We start from the raw sequence: 23,161 nt of genomic DNA on the forward strand, positions 1-23,161 counted from the left end.
GGTGATGTATCTGCTTTGAAAACAGCAGGGTTGGCTGTACCACATGCTGAAATAACATGGCAAGCTTACCTGACTCAATCCTTCTTTGTTATTGCTGATGGTGATGCAATAATTAGACACAATTAGGGGACCATGTAGTAATTTGTAGGTGGATATGGGAGGCTGTATCAATTGAAAGACGAGATACTGTTGTGACAAATAATTTACCAATAGAAATACAAATAATATTTTGTATTTGAGTTCTTTTGGGTCTAGAGTTTCAGAAGTATAGCCAGAGACAGATTTCATAGAAACACAGAATCTTAGAAAGGTTTGGTTTGGAAGGGACCTTAAATCTCGTCTCAATCCCAACTTCTTGACATAGGCAGGGACGCCTTCAACTAGACCATGTTGCTCCAAGCTCCATCCAACCTGACCTTGAACACTTCTAGGGATTGGGCAGCCACAGCTCCTCTCGGCAACTTGTGCAAGTGCTCTTACAGTCAATAATTTCTTCCTCATATCTAGTCTCAATCTCTGTTTCAGTAATATCCAAATTAGATAACATAAGTATTCTTTTTCAGAATAGACCTATTTAGTTGCATAGATAGTCTCATAGTTTCTGCAACAGCCTGATCTTAAGGTTTGTCATAAGTCAACCAGAAACTAGGAAAAAATGCCATGGAAATTACATGTATTCTGTGATTTTATTATTTCTTAATGTATAACCAAATAATACCAGTATTATAACAGGGTATGTAGCAGGACTGGATGACATTTTCTATTTTTAAGCTGTCCATTTAGTTTTCTTGTTCAGTATGTCAGAAATCACCATGACTGGGTGAGCACCATGTTTCAGTTCACCGTAGTCAGTTACTCAGTCATCTCTGTTGATACAGCAGTACTGTCTCCCACCAGACAGAGACCTCAATATTTGTCTTCTCCACACATTAGGCTTTCCCACATAGAAGCAATGTATCATATGTTTATTTGACTTCTGTGGCTTTTGCTAGTGACTCACACTGACTGCATGGTGGTGCTTTTGCAGGCAGCAGGATAATTATTTTATCATTTTGCATAGTAACTCACATGTCCAGTAAAACACAGAATAAGATTCTTTATGCAGATAATGTATTTATTAGTACTGAACAATTATTTATTTATTTATTTGCTTTGGAGCATAAGACATATTTGAGGGATAGATGAAGACAAAAGTGAGACAAGGAAGATAGGTGCAAAGGGAATTGGAGGATTTAGAGAGAGACTTGTGCAAGGACAGACAAGAGATTTGGTGCATATAAGTGTTCTGCTCACTTTTACATTTGGAGACTTGCATGATGGTTGTGTACCTGAATCCTTGATGGATTTTTTCAGGGCTCTGCTGGGCAACCCAGACAGGCCTGAAAGATTCCCTCTCCCAGAGAACAGTTCCCAAGTCCAGGAAATGACTTATTAATGTTCATCACCAGGTTTTCACAATGAATGACAATAACAATCCACATTTTCAAAAGACACTGTCCTGAACAGAAGATAACTTACATGCACACACCAAAACATTCAGTGGGAATCTTCCCAGCCGTCCTTCCAGACTCCAGGAAGCCAGGGAGGTCCCACAGCTCACTGTCATTGCTGCCCTTCCCACTGATGCTAATTAGTTAATTTCTTTCCATGTGAGCAGGAGATCTTTGGGTCACCAGTCCCTTTGAGGGGGTCTTTATAGATATGAATAAGGTCCATGCTGCTCTTAAATCTCCACTGCAGATGTTCACAAATTTGAACTGGTGGCTGTCATATTGCAGAAATAATTATTTCTCTTTCTTCCCCTCCCTCTGCCATGCTGTCATCTACTTGCAACAAAAGGCACTGAAAAAAAAATGAGAAACATCTATATAGAGCTTGATTGCTGTTACTCTACTTCTGCAGAAATCAGTGGAGGATGTTTCTTTTACACCTGCTCATACTTGGTTTTTTTCCCATAAACTAGACCAAGGTCAGCTCAGATTTGCTCCATGTTCTCCTTCCTTTGGTTCAGTCCTATTTTCAGCTGTCTAACCTATACTCCTTTAAAATGCAAACAAATAACACAGGGAAACTATCACTAGTTGCTTTTATGCACTTCAAAGGGAGGAGCATATGGATCAGGGGCTTCATTACCTCTTGTGCATCAGTCTAGGTGCACCTCCATCATTATTTCATCACTTGTCATGTATTCATTGTGAAGATCATGGAGGAAACAGGCATTTATATACCCACCTCAATCTTCCTTGTGTCCCTTTTGCACGTCTCTTCCTCACACACTGCTTACAGAGAGGATGCCACAGAAATAGAGGCACATGATAACTGGGATTGCACTTCATGCATTGTTCCAAGGTGAAGAGCAGAGTGAGCATTGCCAATGAGGACACAATACATCTTTTGCTGTGCTCTCATTTAAAGCATGCTCGGTGCAAAAGCAGGTTAGATAAGCATCCAGCGATGTGACTTTTTCCTTTTTCTGTTTGTCCTTTACACTTGCAGTTTGTAATTGGAAAGGTGTGAAGATGAGGCACCAAAAATAGAGGGAGAAAGCCAGGTGCACAAGTTGATGTGCCATCTCATAGAGGGAGGGAGCTCAAATTGCAGCCAACTGGGAAATTTAGGTGCACAAAGTTAAAACTAAGAGCAAACTATCCACACACCATTTTTTTTGGCAGAGACAAGACCCCCTCTATTTGTCCAGAGTCGTATAGTGTGTGAATGGCTTTGCACGGGAAATGATTCTGAACTTTGCAAATAGCTTTTATTATAGCTCCTCTGTGACACTGCTAGAAAACAGATTAGATCATAGCTCATTTCTCTTTTATTATTCTGACAGTGATTTCATTTGTTCAGAACTTCCATTTTGCCTTTAATATCTCATATGCGGTCACATTTTGGGAGCTTTAGGATGTGTTGGTTCTGAGTACAGTGCTACATGTCTCTCACCTTAGCCAACTCATTACAGAGAAGCATCCTCCCTAAATAACAAATATTAACAAACATGTAGGAACTTCAGATGATACAATTCCCAGTTCATTTCCTGGGCTATATCACCGCCAGGGAAGGATCAAATAAAGAGCCTGCCTGATCCCTAAAATAAGGCATGTTAGTATGGGAAAAGTCCTTTGTTTTATACCTATAAGGGGAAAATATATTAAACCCTGACCATGCACAGACTAGAGTAGAGAGCCCACAGCAAGGACTGCAAAAAACTGCAAGTTTGATAGCCCAAAACATGCACTTCATCCAGTCATTCTCTCCTGCAATGCATTACACTTCTGCTCTTTAACGTCAACTGCTTCAGATGCTCTCAAAATGGACGTGCTTGGCCCCAAATGAGCCCATTTTAAGACTTGTTTGGGATTTTTTTCAGCAACATAGAGTCACTGTCCCATGGTTCCTTCCCTCCCACCTATGTGATGCTGCCAGAGAGGCCTGACCCTGGATTAGGTCCTTCCCACTGGTCTCCAAACATTACAGCGACCCTTTTGTACCCTCGGTCATTGGAATTGCCTGGAACAGCCTTCAGCCTGCTCTGAAGTTATGTTGGGCAACCATCCAGCAGAAAGCTGTTCATTAGAAAAGCCTAAAGGTCATTTTTGCACATATAATAACTTTCTATCCTAGCCTATGGACAGTAATTAATGATTTAAGCTTAAAAACCCAGCTGAAATAGAACGCAATAGAAATAAATACCAATAACCTGCAACAAAAAAAATCCCCAACATTGCATAGGTCTAGCAAGGATCATTACAGTTAACTAATTTTTGGAACTAGTATAAAAGCAAAAAAGCTCTATAATTTTATTTTATACATTTTCAGCTGTGGCATTATGATGCATTTTTCCCCATCTTATGTCTGGATCCTTTACCTACAAAAGCCAGCTGAGGGTTTGGTGGGTTTTTCTTTTTTCCTTTGGATCACAGGAAGATTTATTTCTGTGACTGCAGATATTTTAAAATATATTTTAAATGTTTTCTATTATTCTCTCCTTCTGCTCTCCACACATGTTAAAATCAGTTCAGAGCAAGGGTCTGCGAAAGGAGCTGGAAAGGGCTATGTCCTTTTTCTGGGATCATTTTCTTTGTGAGCCTGCAAGTACATTGCATTTGTGTGTGTGTGAGTGTGTGTGTGTGTTTGTGTGTGTGTGTGTACATGCACAGGCTTAGTCCTCAGGTGGAACTGTGGTTCCTGTGCTTTCGTTCTCGAAGCTGTTATTCTGGAAGGGAATGGAGGCAGCTGTGTTTACAGCTCAAGTCTTGGCATACATTTACCAGAATCTATTATTCATATCGTTCAGTATCAGGGAGAGATCTCAGGCCACCTGTCTATCTGACAAATTCACCCTTTTGTGAGCTTTCTGTTCATAGCAAATTATGTTCACATTGATGAATTGAGTTTTTATGAGCATTGCTAACTAACATTCTCACAGAAGGCCAGGGGCAATAGACTGCAAGTGTTTCTGGTCCACAAGTAAATGTTAAAAAGAAAAAAACTGCCAGTATTTAAAGACAATTTGCCATGGAGGGTAGTTAAAATATTTGGCAAAGCCTTGATATTTATAAATTCAAGGATGTCCATAAATTATTACAGATAGTATGCTTACCACAAATAAAATATAATAATAATTCCATACTGCCCCCTGTGAGTGTGGAGAGCTCCTTAGTATTCTGTGTATTAACAGGTAGACAGTGATCAAAGCTTTAAACAAATCCATATCAGGGCTTAAGACAAGGTGGGAACCATTTAGTTTTGCAAAGAGGGGTCTTCCTTTGAAAATTGTCCAGTAAAATCAGTGGGACAAAGTGAAGTGAACACAAAATGATGATTTACCTGGTCTTTTCAGCATGGTGCTGGTTCATCTCCAAGGAGCCACTCCTCATGGGAGCACCTGTACCCTATAGATCAAAAGATCTGTAGTTATAGACCAAAAATGCTTCCATAACAAGAGATTATTGTCAAAGTGTGACTACGACAACCGCCCCTGTAAACACCCAAATTCCTCATGCCCCTTACCCAACTCTTTGGTAATGGAAGACGATGTCAAGGATTGAGCATGACCCACCACTGATAGCAAAAAGGAGTGAGGTGGGATGCAAGCCTGGAGACACAACCTCTAAAAAACCATCTACATCAGGTAAATGTGTTTACTAAAATGTGATGCATCTAATGCCATTTAGTATGCTTTCGACCACCTGAGACACTGCATGAAGTGTCCCAGAAGCTCCTAACATCTTGGCGTGATTGGAGGGATAACATGAACACAACAGGGTAACTCCCCAATGCAGTTAGCTGCCAGCATCTAAGTGACTGAATCCCACCACAACTGCCATAAGGATGCTCTTAGGAGCCCACAAAAAGGAGATGGCAATGACTGACATTTCAGTGAGAGACCTGGCACTAATAGCCATATCTTGAGCTCAGATTTCCAAAGGGGGAGAAAAATAAAACCAAAAGGAAAAAAAAAAATCACTTTTCAAAGGGAGAAAAAAACAGTTTCAAGGGGAAGATTATGCTTAAGAGTCCCTCCTTAAGGCACAAAGGAGAAAAACAGGTTGGAATGACGAAGCCACCTGGCCGAGAGCACCGGACCACCTTCAGCCCATCCCGCCGGGACGCGGCGCGGCATCCCTTCACACCCGTGGTGGGGCTGCCTCTCGCCCGCTCCGCTCCTCTAGCTGAAAGCGTGGCAGCCCTGCCTGTTGTTTTGATAGGTGCGAATGGAGCGGCTGGCCCAAAATTTCCAAATCTGTACCGCCGGAGAAACAGGTTGCGCAGCGTGGCCTGCTGATCCGCGCCTGCCTGGCCAGTAGCTTGGACATAAGGAGCACTGCTGTTACCGTCTTCCGAAGTTTCGAGTCGAGGCAGAGGGTGATAAATGCGGTGGGTTGCTTTCAGTGTATCAGTCAAGCCGCCAGTTTGGGAGACCTTTTCCGTTAGGAGCCTTTGGATTTTAATTTCACATGTGCCAATCAGGTTGTCAAGCGCTTTGGTAGACCACCACCATTTTGTCAACTGGAAGCGCGGCGTGAGTTTAAGTAGCGCTGAAATAGCTGAAAGCCTGTTCCAGCTGGCCATTCCTTAATGGGAGAACATTGTTCTGCCTTCCCTATTTTAACCCGTGCCTGTGCTAGGTATCTTCATCAGTGTCAAACAAATTTGTAGAATTGGTGATTAGTTGCCCAAAGAGCATAATATATGCATTATTAATTATAGAAGGTAAGTTTGGCTAATTGTCATTTCTATACAGTAGCACTGCACGACGATACATTTTAACAATCTATAAATAATTGATAATTTTTTTTCTTTCATCTTCCTCCCTAGTTTGCATAAAACTAATGACTTGGTAAATGTTACTCACTTCAAAATATTCCACTGCTCCTATGAAAATTAAACTAACACTGTAACCCTAGCAAATAAGGAGATTTTTTCTCCTTATTGTAGGTTAGGAGGGAAAAGAAAAAAAAAAAAAGGAGGAAATATAACACTTCCTCATATCAAAAATCTGAGGCTGTAAAAGCCAAGTAAAAATCATGCATAATAAAGGGAAAAAAGTGAGTAATAAGGAGACTACTAAAATAAATAGATTTGACTTTTAAAGGATCTAAAAAAGAAAATTCAGGAAAGTTGTGATTTTACTTTATTCTCTAAGTCTTTAGAACGGTCAGAAGCGGTATTTTTTAAGCTTTAAACAGGATAAGACTATGACACAGACACAAAAAAGATAGATCAAGGAAGGCTTCAGTGTGAAGTGGTAGTATTTTCAATACTTATCAAATAACTGCATGCATAATCCCATAAATCAGGTTAGCTGAAGACTCCAAATTCTTCTTAAATGAGGTGTTTGGGTATAGTTTCTGGCTGCTTTGTTAATATGATTACAGTACCTTGCTGGTTCCTTGAAATGAAGGATTTGCCGCAGCAAAAGTACAGGCTTTTTCTGAGTTCTCTGTTATTTCTACAAATCCACAATCTGTCAGTCTACAGTGTTATTGCACTGAGGCTTTACTCTCTAATTTTCAGTGCAACTGAATCCATTCCCAGAGTTATTGATGACACTATAATTTCACATTTATTTGGTGTGGACTACGTTGTCTAAAAAAAAAAAAATAAAAGAAATAAATAGAGAAAGAACCTCAAACTAAGTATTGCCTACAATATCAATATGTTGTCATTTAAACCTACATAGATACTTACATATGCTTCATTATAATAATAATAAAAAAACAGGTTGTAAGGACTGCCTCTGTGACCTTTTTTCTCATTTTAACCCTACTGATATGTCACCCATGGCAACCTTAAACCGATTTTAATAGAGTCTATCCTATTATTCATTTAAATTGAGGTGCAAGAGCACTTAGACCAGAGAAATTTGCATTCAGCAAATGGGGATTTGATGAGCAAAAATGATAAGATATATGTTGTATAACATGCCCTATTTTGCCAGCAAATAAACAGCTCTTGAAATTGATAAACTTCAGAATATTTTATCTTCAAATGTTTATACATAAATGATTAAAATGCATTAGCAATTCTGCTTTTGAAAAAAAACATATTGGGAAAACAACACAGTTGTGTTGCTTAAATTTGTAATTAACAAATTTATTACTAATTCTGTTCAGTTCTTTAATATGCTGCATTCCTGAAGAAGAACATTAATACACAATGGCAGAAAGAAGCTAATTTTAAGACTTTGGAGAAATGAATGTCTTTTAATGCTGTGTGTTTCTCTTATCTACATGCCACATTATTGTAATAAGTACATTCAGGAATAATTTCTTTTCAAATATTTTTACAAATCTTGCTCTTATTTGCATGCAAGTAAGTTGTCAGCTTAAATCTTTGAAATGCAAAATATATCTCATTTCTATATTTCATCAAGGAGCCTTTCATGTTTAATAAATTACAACTTAGATCCTCCAAGACTTTGTTTTTCATTAACTAAAAGCAAAAGGATACATTTAAAATCTTAATCACAACCTGCAAGGGTATTTGCATGTTGCTGATATTTGTCTTGATGGGACTTTTAATATTTGCAAACTAATCAGGATAGCAAGGTTATACCAATAATTTCTTCAGACAATGAAAGTTTCTGTATTTTAGGCTTTATTAACAGTATGTGCAACTTGGATAAAACTTTAAATGTGTCGGTCCTTGGTGCAATATAAAAATCCATGTGGATGACTTCTGCAAAGGGAATATGTGCAAAGCAAGGCAGCATTTCTGAGCCCCTCTAAGCGATGCTCAGATGATTTTTACATCTGGATTAGAACGGTGGCGATGATTACTGTTTGATCACGCATTGGGCAGGATCGTTAACACGACAGAACAAGTTAGGTAAAATCCCTCCACCCCTTGATACCAAATAACGACTTGCATCCAGTAGGAATTGATGAGCATCTGTCTCCTGTGTGATTTGACCCTCAGTTTAGCCTGGAGTTTTAATAAACATCCGAGTTCATCTCGCAGAAGGGTCTACTGCTGGTCTCTGTGTAATAAGGTGGGTCATCTCATCTTATCAGAGACAGAAATCCTGACAGCTGGCACCATTTCCTGATCCCGGTGGTCCCTGGGGACAACAGCAGTATGGTGTTACAGAAAAGGCAAACTTTTGCTGAACTTGCTGCTCCAAGACCCTCGGTTAATCTTTTCTCTGGAGTGGAAGATCAAAAAAAAAAAAAAAAAAAAAGGAAAAAAGAAAAGGGGGAAAAAAAAGCTGAAACAATTCAAAATATGCAACTAATATCGTGTAGTTAAACTGATGTAACATGCATGTTGTTTTGCAAGCTAACAGGTTAAATATGGCTTTGCTTTAAGATTCCCATCAAATTTCATTTTTATAGAGAAATCTCTGAAAGCAGAAGGGGGTTGAGGGAGGGTGAGGTAAAAAGAAATAAATCATTGTAGTCTCAGGAACAGTAATCCTTGTTGAGGATTTTGGCTGATTGATATAAATAACATCGTCCCCGCCATCTGTCCGAAGAGGGACCTTTCCAGTTAGTGTTAAGCTGCAACGGCAGAATAATTAATGAATGGTGTCCTTTGTGCTGGTAATAAAGACAAGACAAATTATGTTATAATCCAACTGCTGCTCATTTGTCACAGCCAAATAAAATGTCAAATAAAAGTGAGGGGGGCACTGTGTTTGTTTAATGGACTGCAAGCTACCTGTTCGTATTGTTGACAGACAACTATAGTGCAAGTTGTGAATGTGGAAGGCGGCGAAACGCCGTGTATCGAATTCAGCATTTCTCTGGGTTTTTTTTTTTTTGCTGGGGGTGTGGGGGGGAAGGAGGAGGGGGGAGAACGGTTCACCGGCTAGCATTAATGCAAGTTTTAATTATATAGCTATAATACCACTTTCCCCTCTGAGAAAGGTTGGGTTAGATTACATGGTGCAAAAGGAAATTGCAGAAAATAATAACTTCAAACCAGCCTCGCGCCTGCGAATTTGTAAGAATTTGGTAGCGTTCTCATCGCTCGCATTTTCAGGACAGACACATTCATCCAGTTGCTAGGAAAACCAAATAATGAAAACATAGCTGGGATTTAGCAAGTTCCACTGGGAATTACCTATGATAGAGGGCAGGGCTGCACTTCCTCAGAACATGCTCCTGCTGTAAAAATTCACAAACCTGGCATTCATACAGGCATCTGTCGCTTGCTCTAATGCCAGTTCATAGTATACATACAAACATCTGCTTCCATGCACAAAGGGATACAGAACGCTTGACAGGTCTGTGTTAGCAGGGTTCGCAATGCCAGTTCTTTATGCAAAAACCCTAATGCTTCCCGTCAAGCCATTAGAAGTGATACAATCAGCCCAGGCCCCATTAAGCCATCAGTGTCCACCTGTGATAAAGATGGCCATTTGTTTTCTTAAAGCCCACTTAATGTCTGCTTAACTCAATTTGTCAGGAAATGTAGAACAATTTCCTCACAGCCTGAAATTTGGTAGTGGTTCAAAGTCAAAAGGCCAGGTCTAGTCTTATTCAAATGATATAATGAACAGTCTTCAAATCTAAATCTCCCTTGGGGAGATGCTGTTTACTTTTTTTTTTAATGTTAGAAGGGGAAAAAAAAGGAAAAGGAAAATGTATGCTTTTCTTTGATTACTAAAAATATTGAATCCTTTTAACCCCTTCATATGGGTCAGCTGAGAAATGAACTTCCCTGCTTCCTTCTTTTGCTGGAGGTTAATATACTAAAGGTTAGGCAGAGCAGAGCAAAAATATCAGAATGAATATGCAAAAAAAAATTATTTCCAGCATATTTTTAAAGTCTCTTTTTAAGCATAGAAATTTACAGTTTAACCACCTAAAACATCTTCAGTTTTCACTCTACCAGGATCTCTCCTGGCATACAGACAAGGGGCCTGATCCCTCCTCTCCATGGCAATGCCAAGGGCACCACCATTCACAGGGAGTGAAGTCAGAGTGTGTTTGACACCTTCGGTGGGAATTTTGCCTGGGGAAAACAGACAACAGCTGAATAAATGTGATACAGCCCCGACTTTGTGATTGTTCTGGGATGGCTCCTAGTCAGCATCCTAATATTCATGTAAGGTGAAATGGAAGAAATGCTTTGCTACCTCATTGCTGTGCATCCTTCCACCCTGATGGAGGTTTTCTCTGTCCCAAGTCATCATCCATCCATGGGTCCTAAATGGCATGTCAGTCTGTAGATCATGGGTGAGGACCAGAGGGATGCCAATGGAAGCCCATCTTCAGTAAGGACAAGAGGAGCCTGTGAAGGAAACAGGAGAGGGGACTTCAGGAGCTGGCAGTGGTTTCCACCACTTCACTAAACCAAAATAAGTAGTGATGGGCCACCACTGTGCTAGGATGGAGAACTACTGTTATGTCTCCTCTGACCAAAAAACAAAGAGTGGGGAAAATACCTATATCTAGAATAAACAGGCTTCCTGATTTAAAAAACATATATAATCACACACTGATGGGTTCAAAAAATTCAATTACATTAGAAATAGTATCTGGATGGCTACTGTTTATGTCTTTGAAGACATTTCTGAAAGTGTGAGCAACTATTTGTGTTTGGAAAGGAGCTCAGGTCAAGCATCGTAGCACAGCCTCTCTGCTGGCTTTAACTGCTGTTGGGGAGGTGCGTTATGGCCTCGAGTTGTGCATTTGCAGAGAAAATATCACACAGTCCAGATGCTCAAGTCAGCTCTTTCTGCACAGAAAACCCCACACAAGGCTCTAACAGTCTATGAAATAACAGGAAAAGAGCTTGGCATATTTTTCCAACGCTTGGTAGAAGTTAGAAGCGAAGCACAATCATTCCAGTCAGGATCAGACCATCCATTAGCGATCAAAGTCCAGAGTCTAATTAACCCCCAAAACCTACTGACAAGGATCATTCCTCTTTGCTGCTGCCTAACCGGTAGTATGTACACTGGGCATGCAGGACCTAAGTCAGATGCTGCTTTGTTATAATTAGGGCAGCAAATTTTGTTTTCTGTTTGGTACTTGCTGTTACATATTGCATGTAATGTATGGCACTGTTAAGGGAAAAAAATTGGAGTCAAAGTGCCTGGAAAGTTAGGTCTGCTCTGTAGCACTGTGAGATTGTTGACATCTGCCGAGGTTGGAGAGCTCAGTAAGCAGGAAATGGGGTGTCACTCTGAGTGGTAGTTTACCATTATCCTGGCATCCTAATGAAGTGTCTGCAGTGCACAGAGCTTCTGGATGGCATCTTAACGCACGGCTAAGCAAAAGCACTTCTCTCCTTGTCACTGTCATCCATCTGCCTGCACCCTACTGTAGCCAATGGGATGGAACCATGCTACAATGTGCTATAAGCCATTTAGAGTTGCACATTGCATAATCAGTCCCATCAAATATGTAAAAAATGACTATTATTGGTTATTTCCCTCAAACTCTGGCACCTGGAGTTTGATACATTAAAGTTTAACTTTTCTAAGTGCTGTTTTTTCCCATTAATTCCACATATATTTTTGTTAAATGGGTCTGAGTTGCGAACTCATTGTCTTGGGTCTTGCTAATGGATCGCAAAAGTTGTATGAATATTCATTGCAAATTCCACTTTATATCACATAGGATGAATTTATCAATTGCCCAGATTGAGAGGGTTCACGCAATTCTCATTTTCTTTTGCAACATCTAATTCTGAGGCATGAATAAAAAGTAAATCAATTCAACAAATTGCTTATTTTCCTCATAGCAAATGTTAGTTAGTTTGAATGCTTCTTATAGATTTTTTTTTAAAAAGCGAGAAAATATTTTACAATATATCTGCAGTAGAGGATTGCCATAGTGTACTGCAAGTGATTAAAATTGGGACTTTTATGCTGCATGCAGTAACATTAAAATATCCTGACATTAAAAAGTGATATGAATAAGTTGGCTATATATTTGTACATAAAAATCTGTGCATTTTAGCCAGCATGACTTCCAGAATATGAAGACTTACCAAATGAAAGCAGAGTTTTGGGGAGTTGACGTGTCTGAAAAAAAAAATAAAAAATATATCAAGCCAACAGACCACTCTCTTTTAAGCAAGTTTTCATTCCCTGATAACACCAAAGCTATCAAGGACTGGGGTTAAGCATTGTGTGGCAGAGCAAGCTTCTAAAATGGGCAAGAGCAAGATGAATTGGCTAAGTCGGGTGTTTATTTATACAAACAAGAGGGCAGAACATAATTTAGTTGCATCAGGAATTTTTCACAGACATTAAAACTATAGCAAACATAACAGCGGGGATGCTTGCACAGCAGCACAGTGGGGAAGCTCACAGAGCGTCTGCCCACACTCCGGCTGGCTGTAGCCAGCACCATAAGTCTCACAATTTCATTAGCACTCGAAAATCCACCTAAACCACTCTGCTCCGATTAAAAAAAATAAAATAAATGAAATAAACAACCCAAAAAAGAAGCCCCAGACAAGCCCTGTCTTTCTCTCGGCAGCTAAATCAGTCACAAATTGTTGGAAAAACTCTTGGCAGGCAGATTTTGCTGTAGCAACAGTGTGTGACGTTTTAACCACAGCAGAAATCTTATCCAAAAAAACAAAACAAGGTGAGAAGAGCCTGTAAGAAAATCACTGAAAACCGTGCCTAAAAAACCAACAGCAACAAAGGTGGCAGATCAATAGTTTGATATTTTATGCAGAATCATAAATCACCGGGGTTTTTTTTCAGCAGTTCAGCCGTGAGGCTTGAGAGCATAAAAAGAAACCATGGCTTGTGATAAAATTAGGCATTAATGTGAGGCATAAATGCCATTTAACGTTAAACATGCACAAGGCACTGAAATGCCTGGAGAAAGGGAAATGGGCACTATAGTAAAACTATACAAAGTAAGTCGGACATGAATAATGCAGCAGGTCTGAGGAGGGTCATGGGTCAGACCCCAGTACCTTACAAAATAATGAATGCATGTCAGGTTAGAGACATCCATCCCTTCCTAGCCAACGTGAGTTATTGGAGATAAACCCTGGACTTCCTGTTCTGAAACAAAGTGGCTTGTTGTAAACATCTATGTCCATTTAAAATTAATGATTAAAAGAAAGATTTGGTGGGATTCGCTTAAGTATTCTTTATGGACACGAGTGCTAAAGGTTACTTTCTTCATTCATTTTTACCCAGCCACTGTTAATGTTACAGACACGTCATGTTTTCTTCTGTGCTCAAATGTTTATCCAAAGCTCATTTACAAAAGAGCTTATATAATAGTAAGTGGGGTGGGTTTTTTTCAATGCATTCTTCATTTAAACGTAAACAAGAGAGCATCTCCACGGTTTTGCTCTGTTAAAGGGAGCCAGCCCTATTTTTAAAGACAGTAACCCAAATTCTAAATATATTTTCTATGATTCTATTACACGGAAAAACCATCTGCGATTCACTTCAGAGTATCCTGATCTGCTGAAATAATCCCTTACGTCTCCCATAATTTTCCCCCAAAATGCTAAAAGGATTAACCCTCCTCTCATTCTTTATTTGATATATGTGATTAAGATGACTCTTTTCCTTCAGAAATCTTCATGGGGAGAAGAGAGTTTAACTTTCCAAACTGGGAAAATTTTTCCCCAGATTTTCCCCCAATTTTCCCAATATAAAGAATATAATTAAACCAAATATTGTTTCATTTTATCACAACTGCTCTGCTTCAGTTTTTAGACTTAGCTAGAGAATTTAACAGCTGTTCAGAGTGTTTTCCTTCCTTTGCACCCTGCACTGCTGGGCTTCATGATACAGCACAAGGAGGGGGATAACTTCTCCACACCTCTATACAAACCCATGTTTAAGGATTTCCTCCCTCCATTTGTGCATGGTAAAGAGAAAAATCTCAAAAAGAAAAATAACATTTAAAAGTGTCTCTATTTAGGCATCTGAAGGGGGAAAATTTCAAGGAAAGTAGAACTGAAGGCTTTACAGAAATAAAGCAAATACATAGGTATTGCAAATGAAACATAAGATCTTGCATCTGATCTGTTAAATATTCCATCAACAAGGTCAAGAGTAAAGACAAGCCCAGCCACAAAAACTGAAGCGAGAGTAAGCTTTAATAAAAAAAATGAACAGTTTATCCTCTTCAGCTTCTCAAGTGGAAAAACAAATTCTTTTATACTAGAGAAAAATCAAGCGTGTGTAGAGCATTTAAAAAAACCCCACCAGTATCAACCATTTTAATGAAAGTGTACCCAATATTTTCATGGAACTATAAAAGGGAGCGAGACTAAGTGTTATGGCAAAAAGCCTGGGCTCAGCAGCTTTGTGTGGGAAATGGTGAAATGTGACTGTGATTTATAATGAGAAAAGGTATCTACAACATACAATTTTCTACCTAGCTGCAAATAATAATTCATAGTGATGTCCCTTCCAGATAAAATACCTTTGCAATGTGGGACTCATGTGGTAAAATGATCATGATAAATGTCAGACTAGTGCAGGTAACGGCTTTACAAACCATTAAGATTAGCTGGCTCTTTTTTTTTGATGATAACAGTAACCATGCTGTGACTCTATGTGGTAATAATATCTCAGTACTGATAAATGCCAGAGCCAGGCAGAGGTGTTTATCATTCCCAGTTCAGAAATGCTGACTAAAGTTACCACATGTTGCCTGTTTTTTCTTCTTTTACAATAGACTAACAATTAACAAATAGACCAATCACAACATAATTTAATGCAATATTTCTTCAGGCTTTGTACCTACTCAAATATCTCCTGAGTAGCAGTACTGAAGATTTTGGTACAGTAAACCCTAAACCAAAGCTTTCTACCCCTGCCATTCTCTCAATAGATAATTTCTTTGTAAACTGATACTGGGTTTTAGTTTATTTCATTTACAAATATACCTGATAAAGAAGTGCAGCCTCTGTAAGCTGTTGTTTCTGTACAGAAGGTGGTTACCAAGCTGGTATCTGTGTTAATCAACACAGAGCAGAGACACTTCCTTCAAGAGAGCACGGTAAAGTTTTACAGTATGAATTTCCTTGTAAATACTCTGCAACAGACACACAGTGAAACCTTCCTACCAGTGAATTTGTCCCTGCCTCAATGTCTCACTTCCACTCAAGTCCATTGAATTGTCAGGAAAAAAATCCCAACAAACCAGAATAAATAAAAAAATAAACTAGTTGAGAACTTGCATTTATGAAGTTGCAGTACGGGCAGAAAAACCCCAGTCTAAATATAACAAATCTAGTAAGGTCACAGTATGTCTTGGCATGTCATAGCATGTTCAGGGAAGGGCAACAGAGCTGGGGAAAGAGCTTTAGCACAAGTTTGATGAGGAGGGAGCTGGGCAGGGGCTCAGCCTGGAGAAAAGGAAGCTCAGGTGGGACCTTCTCAGTCTCTACATCTGCCTGAAAGGAGCTTTCGGCAAGGCAGTGGTCAGTCCCTTCTCCAAGGTAACAAGTAACAGGACAAAAGGAAACAACCTCAAGTTCTGCCAGGGAAAGTTTGGATTGTATATTAGGAAAAAATTTCTTCATTAAAGGGATTGGAACAGGCTGCTCAGGCCAGTGGTGGAGTCACCATCCCTGCAGAGATTTAAAAGCTGTGTAGATGTGGCACTTGGGGACATGGGTTAGTGGTGGACTTGGCAGTGCTGGGAGAACAGTTGGACTCAATGTATTCGGAGGCCTTTTCCAAGTTGAATGATTCTGTGATTCTGTGTGCACATACCAAGCAGTAAAAATAAAGAGCCCAGAGAATTTGCACCCCCTTCCTACAATAAATTCACTCCTGTAAATTCCATATCATTTTCATTTGTAGCTTCAGACTAGACAGATCATCCATAGAAGAAAAATTAACAGTACTAATGGCTTGTGGCAGAAAACATCAAGGGATGACCAAGTTGCAAGACTGAGGGAGGTTGTGCTGTTCAGAAGTTAAGGTTCATTATAGGCCAAACCAGAACAAGGGAGAAACACACTGTATTCTTCATTTGTGTTTAACTTCATTATCACTATTGGCAATGGCATGAATTCCTACAGAATAAATCCATATGAAAGTCTGGTGGTTTTTTTATTGGAAACTAATACCTATGCACAGTCTACTTTGAGGTCTTGGCTTTCATGTCTATATAAATGTCCAAATTATGAACAGTATCAACATATACATCCATGTGTGTATGAAGTATTAATCTCAACAGCAATTAGAAACACATGCTGAAGAAAGAATAACATCTTAGTAATTGTAATTCTTAAATGAAATTCAATTGCAGAAAAAAATTTGGTTGAAACTTTTTTTTTGGTGTGATCTTTTAATCAAGGCACTAATCACCATGTATGCTTATGCAGCACCTACTGCAACTGGGTTTCAATCCTGATTGAGATCTCTGGGTGCTAGGGTAATATGAATATTAAAGAGGAACATATACGAAGAATGATAGGTGATAATTAAATCATAGATGATAAGATCAGAAAAGTATTCTCAGGTTATCTGGGGCATGTAACATGCAAGATGTTTTTCCTACGTCAGACCTAGTAGTACCTTATCTAATCTGTTCCTAAATGAAAGCACAGTTGTACATGACTTTGCTTGAGTTGCAACATCTTACACAAATCAATGAAAATATCAGTCAAACCTGTCCCACAAAACTATGAATCATGGTAAAACAGGAAGGTATACCTTAACAAACAGGATACCAATGTTCTTATCACCTCAAAAGATAGATTAAATCTCTTAGAGCTGCATTCTTTAATTGCAAATTTAAAATACAAATTGTTTCCTGCAGAAATTCCCATTGTAAAATGTTACAGGTATGAGAAAATAGCTACAGTGGGATAGTTGCTTGAAATAATTGTTCACCAGGAAGAGCAGCTTAAAAAAATATCAGATCATTTTATATTGCCAAACTTGGTGGGGTGTTAAGGACAGATATCCATAAATATGTTGGACTTGATTATGATGAGAAAAAAAGAAACAGTAAGCATTACCTGGGAAGTGCATCCATCACAGACTCTGCACCATAGGACAAATGTAATTCCAAATAAGTGGTTCTCTTACTTCTGGCAGGCATTTCAGCTTAAGATGATGGTTTAATAGTCTAAGAAAATCAAGAAAAAGTATAAAAATATCTTTTCTGTGATCCAGAAAATGTTTCCTTAAGATTAAGAGAGAATTTTTTATCCTTGTAAACTACTCTCAATCTCTATTAAGGTGATGGAAAGGATGAAATATTCTGGTTTTAACCATGTATTAATGATGAATTTTCTTGTTAAGATACCAGCTACAGCAGTGTGCAAAGCAATGCCCTAATTTGCCACTCAAGTGGTTATTTTCTCCTTTTTTTTTCCTTTAGAAATCCAGGACAACACCACTCGCATCAAATCCATAAGGAGCCTGGTAAAAAAGCTCCCTAGACCCAACTATGACACAATGAAAATCCTTTTTGAACATCTAAAGAAGTAAGTAGAACCATGGTACTGACAGATCAATAATTTTAAAAGGAATCAGTGTGCGGTGTCCTAATCCTACTGGAAATGTCATCCAAAATACCAAAGATAATTACCTTCTTTGGCAAAACTAAGCATGATTTATAGTATCTATGTATATTCTTCTCCTTCACAAGAAATCAGGATGTCTAAGCAAAAAGCCCAAATTTTTCCTCTAGTCAAAAGCACAACAGTTCTGTTTCCTTCGATTCAGTCAAACATATTGGTATTACTATGTTACAGATGTATTGAATTGGGCAAATACAACATGGTCCAGTATTGCATTCACCCAATTTATTTGTCTTTCTCCAGCAAAAGCCTTCTAGATGTTCATGTTTTCACCACTGAGATCTCTGTTGTTCAATCCCTTGTGTAGACCTTGTGCTGTGCTCAGGCACATGATGACAGAAATAACCTCACTTAAGAAAATATATTTTGAGCTGTTGTCCCTCACAAGGAAGCTTGTGACGACACATAACACCTTAAGAAATGTTGAGGAGAGATTTGGAAGTGCATCTTTGCTCTCCTAATGTAGCTGAGATACCACAGAGGCAGAAAAATGACCCTGTGGGGATCCACCATAGCATTTCTCTGTGGCTTCCACACTCATTGAGCTCCATTTCCAGGAAATGTCGGCCCAAAAAAGTCAACCCAGGATGTCATAGCTACATTTCCAGGAAATGTCAGCCCAAAAAAGTCAACCCAGGATGTCATGTTCACCTTGGGTCTTTTTCTTGTGTTTCATTGCATTGACAATAAAAGTGTAAGTAGACCACGCTTTCACCCTGAAACCCACCTGCAGTGTTTTGACTTCCAGAATGACCAGGCAGAAATATCAGACCTCAAGACAGAGGCACATGAGGGGCAGATTCCTGTCCTCCCTTTATGGCTGCTCTGGTGTTGGGACTAACCAGTACCATTTTGTAGTCACTTTTCATCCAAACTACCCTTAGAATTGAAGGGATTAAGTAGGATCTGGGCCCCATGGAGGCCCTGTGCACAGAGGAGTATTTCATCCCATGAATGATATAATGACCCCAGTGAATGAGTAATAAAGACTCCAAATCAAAGACTACTCTGAGCTTATAATGAATGATGCCTTTATACTGATCATTTCTGCTGCACTCTTGGCATATGCATATAAGAGATGTAGATCCTTTATCTTCTTGTGCAACTTCCAGCTCAAATGGCAAAATAAAGTCCATATAGTTGTGGGAATGTCCTCATTTCATTAAGCATGGAAGGATTTTAAACAGTCCATAAAATGAGTGAGCTTGGCCTTGCAGAAAAACAGTTTTCTATGTGTTCATCTGATGTACTTTGTGCACATATTCTCTCCTTCAGCGAGTTATCTAGAGAAGGATGATTATTTATTACTGACAATGGAAGAATAATAAGGGAAATTATTTCCTGGGAAGAACCTGAGTAGAAGAAGTGAGTACATGCTGTCAGCACAGATATGCCATATACAAAATTTACTGCACTCTATGTGGCATTGATCCTAACCTGAAAAAAAGTTTTGTTGCTATATCTTAAGGGAGAAATATCAGGTATACACAATAAGTCTTTGATCTTATAGTTAAATCATTTGATTGAGACTCGGGAGACGTGGGTTCAGTTCTTGGCTTTGACCGGATGTTCTGGGTGACCTTGGGTAAATCATTTAATCTCCCTGTGCCTTGGTTCCTTGTTTACAAAATGATGATAATACTTCCTTTGTCTGCCTTGGCTTTTTAGAGCATAATCTATTTGGGACAGCAATTGTTTCCTGCTGTGGATGTGTAGAATAGCTGGCAAAACTGGACCAAGACTGGTGGTTTTTTGGAGAAAAGAAAATAAAAGGAAAATAAAACCACTAAAATACAGGCAATAAAACCCAATACTTCATAATGTAGAGGTATACCAAAACGACATAGTGGCACAGAGTGATGGAAGGCAGGAAGATGTGATATTGGATCCTTTTGGAGGTTTAAGCATTAGGAAAGCAATTGTCTGAGTCTCTCTGAAGGAACTCAGTTGTCTTCTCTTCCTCCTTGCTGCCTCAAACACATCCTCAGGAAAAGACAGAGTTATTTCATAAGCTCTGCTCCATTGATATGGAAGCAACAGTAGAATAGATACTGAAAACACAGACCAAGAAAACCCCAAACAGATAAAAATGATATGTTGATGCAAAAGACATAATTACTTGGAAAATAATGGCTAAACTGGCTTGATTTGAAGCATATTAGTGCAATTTCTGTATTTTCTGGTAGAGATGCTTGTTCTTGCCCAATATTAAACTGAGCTTCAAGGGATTTCTGATGGGAAAGAAGCTGAAGGACCATAGCTCTGCTGTTCCCGTGGCATTCCCCTCTTTCGCCTCTTCTTTCTTTCCTCTCAGACAAACACAACAGGGCTATGCAGAACTGAGCCATGGGATTAAAACTATGACTTCTGTGCAGCACGTGAAAGTGTAGGTGTAACTTACACACAGGAACTAAGCACGAGAATCCAACCTTCACCCAGAAGGCTACACTCATCTAAACCATCCTGTACCAATCCAGTCTGCAGGAACAGGTCCAGATCAAGTAGAAATAACAATGTGAACTGCACTTCAGAAAGGTCCTCCTTTAGAAATCCAACAAAGCAGCTGATGAGAAAGTCTATGAGAAAGGCCTGGCAGCAGGGATTAACACTGGTGCCATATCTCTCTCTTAAACCAAGCCCTCTGAAGCTGCAAGAAGTCACAGTGCAGTGCATGAAACCCACAGGAGGTGGATTAAAAGCAAAGCTTGAGGCTGAAGTACCTGTTCTTTCAAGTTTTTTTGCATTTGATGGGGAAAAAAACCCACAACCCACCAATGTCCCCATTCATCTTTGCAAGAAATCTATTCTACTTAAAAGCAGAGTAGGCAAAATACGAGGCTGAACAGACATATCACATAGCTCTTTTCAGTCTAATACCATAAAGAATTGTTTTATTTGGACTCATCCTGAAAATCATTGAGCACAACTGCTGTTAGGTAATCCATGCTTCTACCTCAAGATGAGCAAATCAAATAAATAGACTTTACACAGGAAAGAAACAACAAAACCCAACCTAAGTAGGGATTTTCACAAATAAAGGGCCACAGAAAACAACCTGTTCTACTTGAATGTATTTAGATAATATTTGCTTACCAGCTATATAGCCCATACATTGCTGTTCCACACTTCTGTGAAAACAGTGTCCCAGTCCCACAGGTCTCCACTTTTTCCTGTTGCTTACCTAAATATGAATTTTACTCTCAAACAAAGTGAGCTAATTGCAGGTATAAGATAAAACTGATGCACCTTTCTGGTCCCATTTTTCAGGTATAAACTGGACATTAAATTGTACACAAACCTTCTCTTGGCTCTCTGCATAAATGTGAACTGAGCACAACCAATCCCTGAAAAATCATTATTTATACCATAAATTTCTGCACAGAACTAGAATTCAAGTGAAAAGAAGGAGCATTTTGCTCTTTATAGTATTTTATGATCAGTACCTGACCTGCTTTCATGCCCATTGGGAAACCGAGGCAGGAAAAGTTTAAATGACTTAAAGACTCAGCATAAGCCAGCAAAACAATCTAAAAACCTGGAGGGTTTTTCACTTGCACAGAAGCTTCTCCAGTGACCACAAAATTCTCTTTTCTCCCTTATGCAAAACACAGCAGGGGAGAGGAACACCCTGGCTGGGTCCTCTGCACCATGCTCTGAGCTGGCGAGGGCGGACGCAGCTCTGCTCCAGAAGCTGTGTGCCTGCGTTAGACAGCACTGTGCCTGAGCTAATAAGCTGTGCTTATTAATGTTAAATTAATGAATCTCAGCCTGCTCTGCTTATTAGGTTGAGCTCCGTGCCACCGCAAGGCAGCTCTGCGACTCCCAGACCCGAGCTGTGTCACATCTGACCAGACTGGAGTGCAGGGCAGCCAAGCTCCAGTCTGGCTGTTCCCATCCATGTAGACACCCCTGTGAAGGCATATATTACAGACAAAACCCCCTCTCCTTGCTTCTGCTTTCCCCACACAAAGGCAGGATAATACGTGTTATTTACAAAACTACAAAATGGATGTTGAAATAATTAAATGGGAAGACAGGGGCCAGCCTGATGCTCCCAGCCCTCTCCCTTACGTGGAAAACACTGAACCCAGATGCCCAACTGTGGAAGATATTCTTCCAGCAGCAGCATCTGCCTCCTTGGCAGGCACTTCAGGCAAGTTGTCTGGGGAGCTCTGCAGTTGCCTCTTGGTTTATCACGTGGATCTGTTACTGTGCCCTATCTGGCTGCCTTGTCCGGGCAGGAGCTGATTCCTTTTGATCCACCTTTTAAATCCAAGAAACTCTGTTTATTTTGCTCCATTTCTCCCCATACTGTACACAGCACGGCAAGATGTTTTCAGATGCTATCCAGGCTTTCTGCCCTTTCAGAGAGAGAAGGATGATTTTCTTTCTTTTTTCTTTGCTTTCCACCCCCTGCCCAAATTCTTCATTCTTGCTATTAATTGCACCGATTTCACTGGAAACATGCTGCTATCAAGAGTAGAACTATTTCTCTAAGATGAACCCCCTAATATTAGTTTATTACCTAACAAAAGTCATAGGCATTCATGCTTTAGCCTTTTTTTAAAAATAATCCCATGTTCAAAGGTCTATGAGCAGAGAAAAGCATCCAACCTGACAAAAGTGGGGAGGAACACTCCCCCCTCAAACCTCACAACATGTGGCAGGTACATTCTATATACAACTAAATAGACTTATTTCCACCTATTAAAGCCAAAAAAAAAAAAAGAGAGAAGAAAAAAAGGAGAAAAGCCATGCACAGACAGCAGCCCACAGTAGCCTGCACACCAGGACACGATGACAATGTGATGACAAGTCCGGCAGCCATACCCAGAATTCTCTGAGAAAATCAGAAAGTAAAGTTAGAGTATAACATCTAGTAATGCTAAGCAGGGGATGTCTGCAAACTTTTTTTTTCTTTCCCTCTAAAGTTGGTGGAGGAAAGATGTAGCAAACATATGTGATTTTCACTTGCTAAACTATGTGTCATATCAGCAGTTTTGGGCAGGCTCACATATTAAATGTAGGCTCAGGGGAACCCTTTTTTCACACAGTAGAACAGATTATACTAAGAAATACACAAGTTTCTTATTAAGAAAAAGAATATTAATAATTTTTAAAATGTTACTGAAAATAACCCACAAAATAATCTCCTAAACAGAAGGAGTAC

At 39.4% G+C, this 23,161-nt stretch overlaps 1 protein-coding gene across 1 annotated transcript in view; it reads left to right on the forward strand.

Annotated features, from left to right (window-relative positions):
• Window positions 1-23,161, forward strand: part of ARHGAP15 (Rho GTPase activating protein 15) — a gene marked incomplete at its 5' end in the record, with an annotated part of 164,383 nt that overhangs the window by 123,139 nt on the left and 18,083 nt on the right. The window contains one exon of the mRNA XM_009071282.1: window positions 17,790-17,895. Coding sequence (XP_009069530.1) covers window positions 17,790-17,895 — 106 coding nt within the window. The remainder of the gene's footprint in view (window positions 1-17,789; window positions 17,896-23,161) is intronic.

Source organism: Acanthisitta chloris, unplaced genomic scaffold (assembly GCF_000695815.1).
Source record: "Acanthisitta chloris isolate BGI_N310 unplaced genomic scaffold, ASM69581v1 scaffold4990, whole genome shotgun sequence".
Classification (NCBI taxonomy): domain Eukaryota; kingdom Metazoa; phylum Chordata; class Aves; order Passeriformes; family Acanthisittidae; genus Acanthisitta; species Acanthisitta chloris.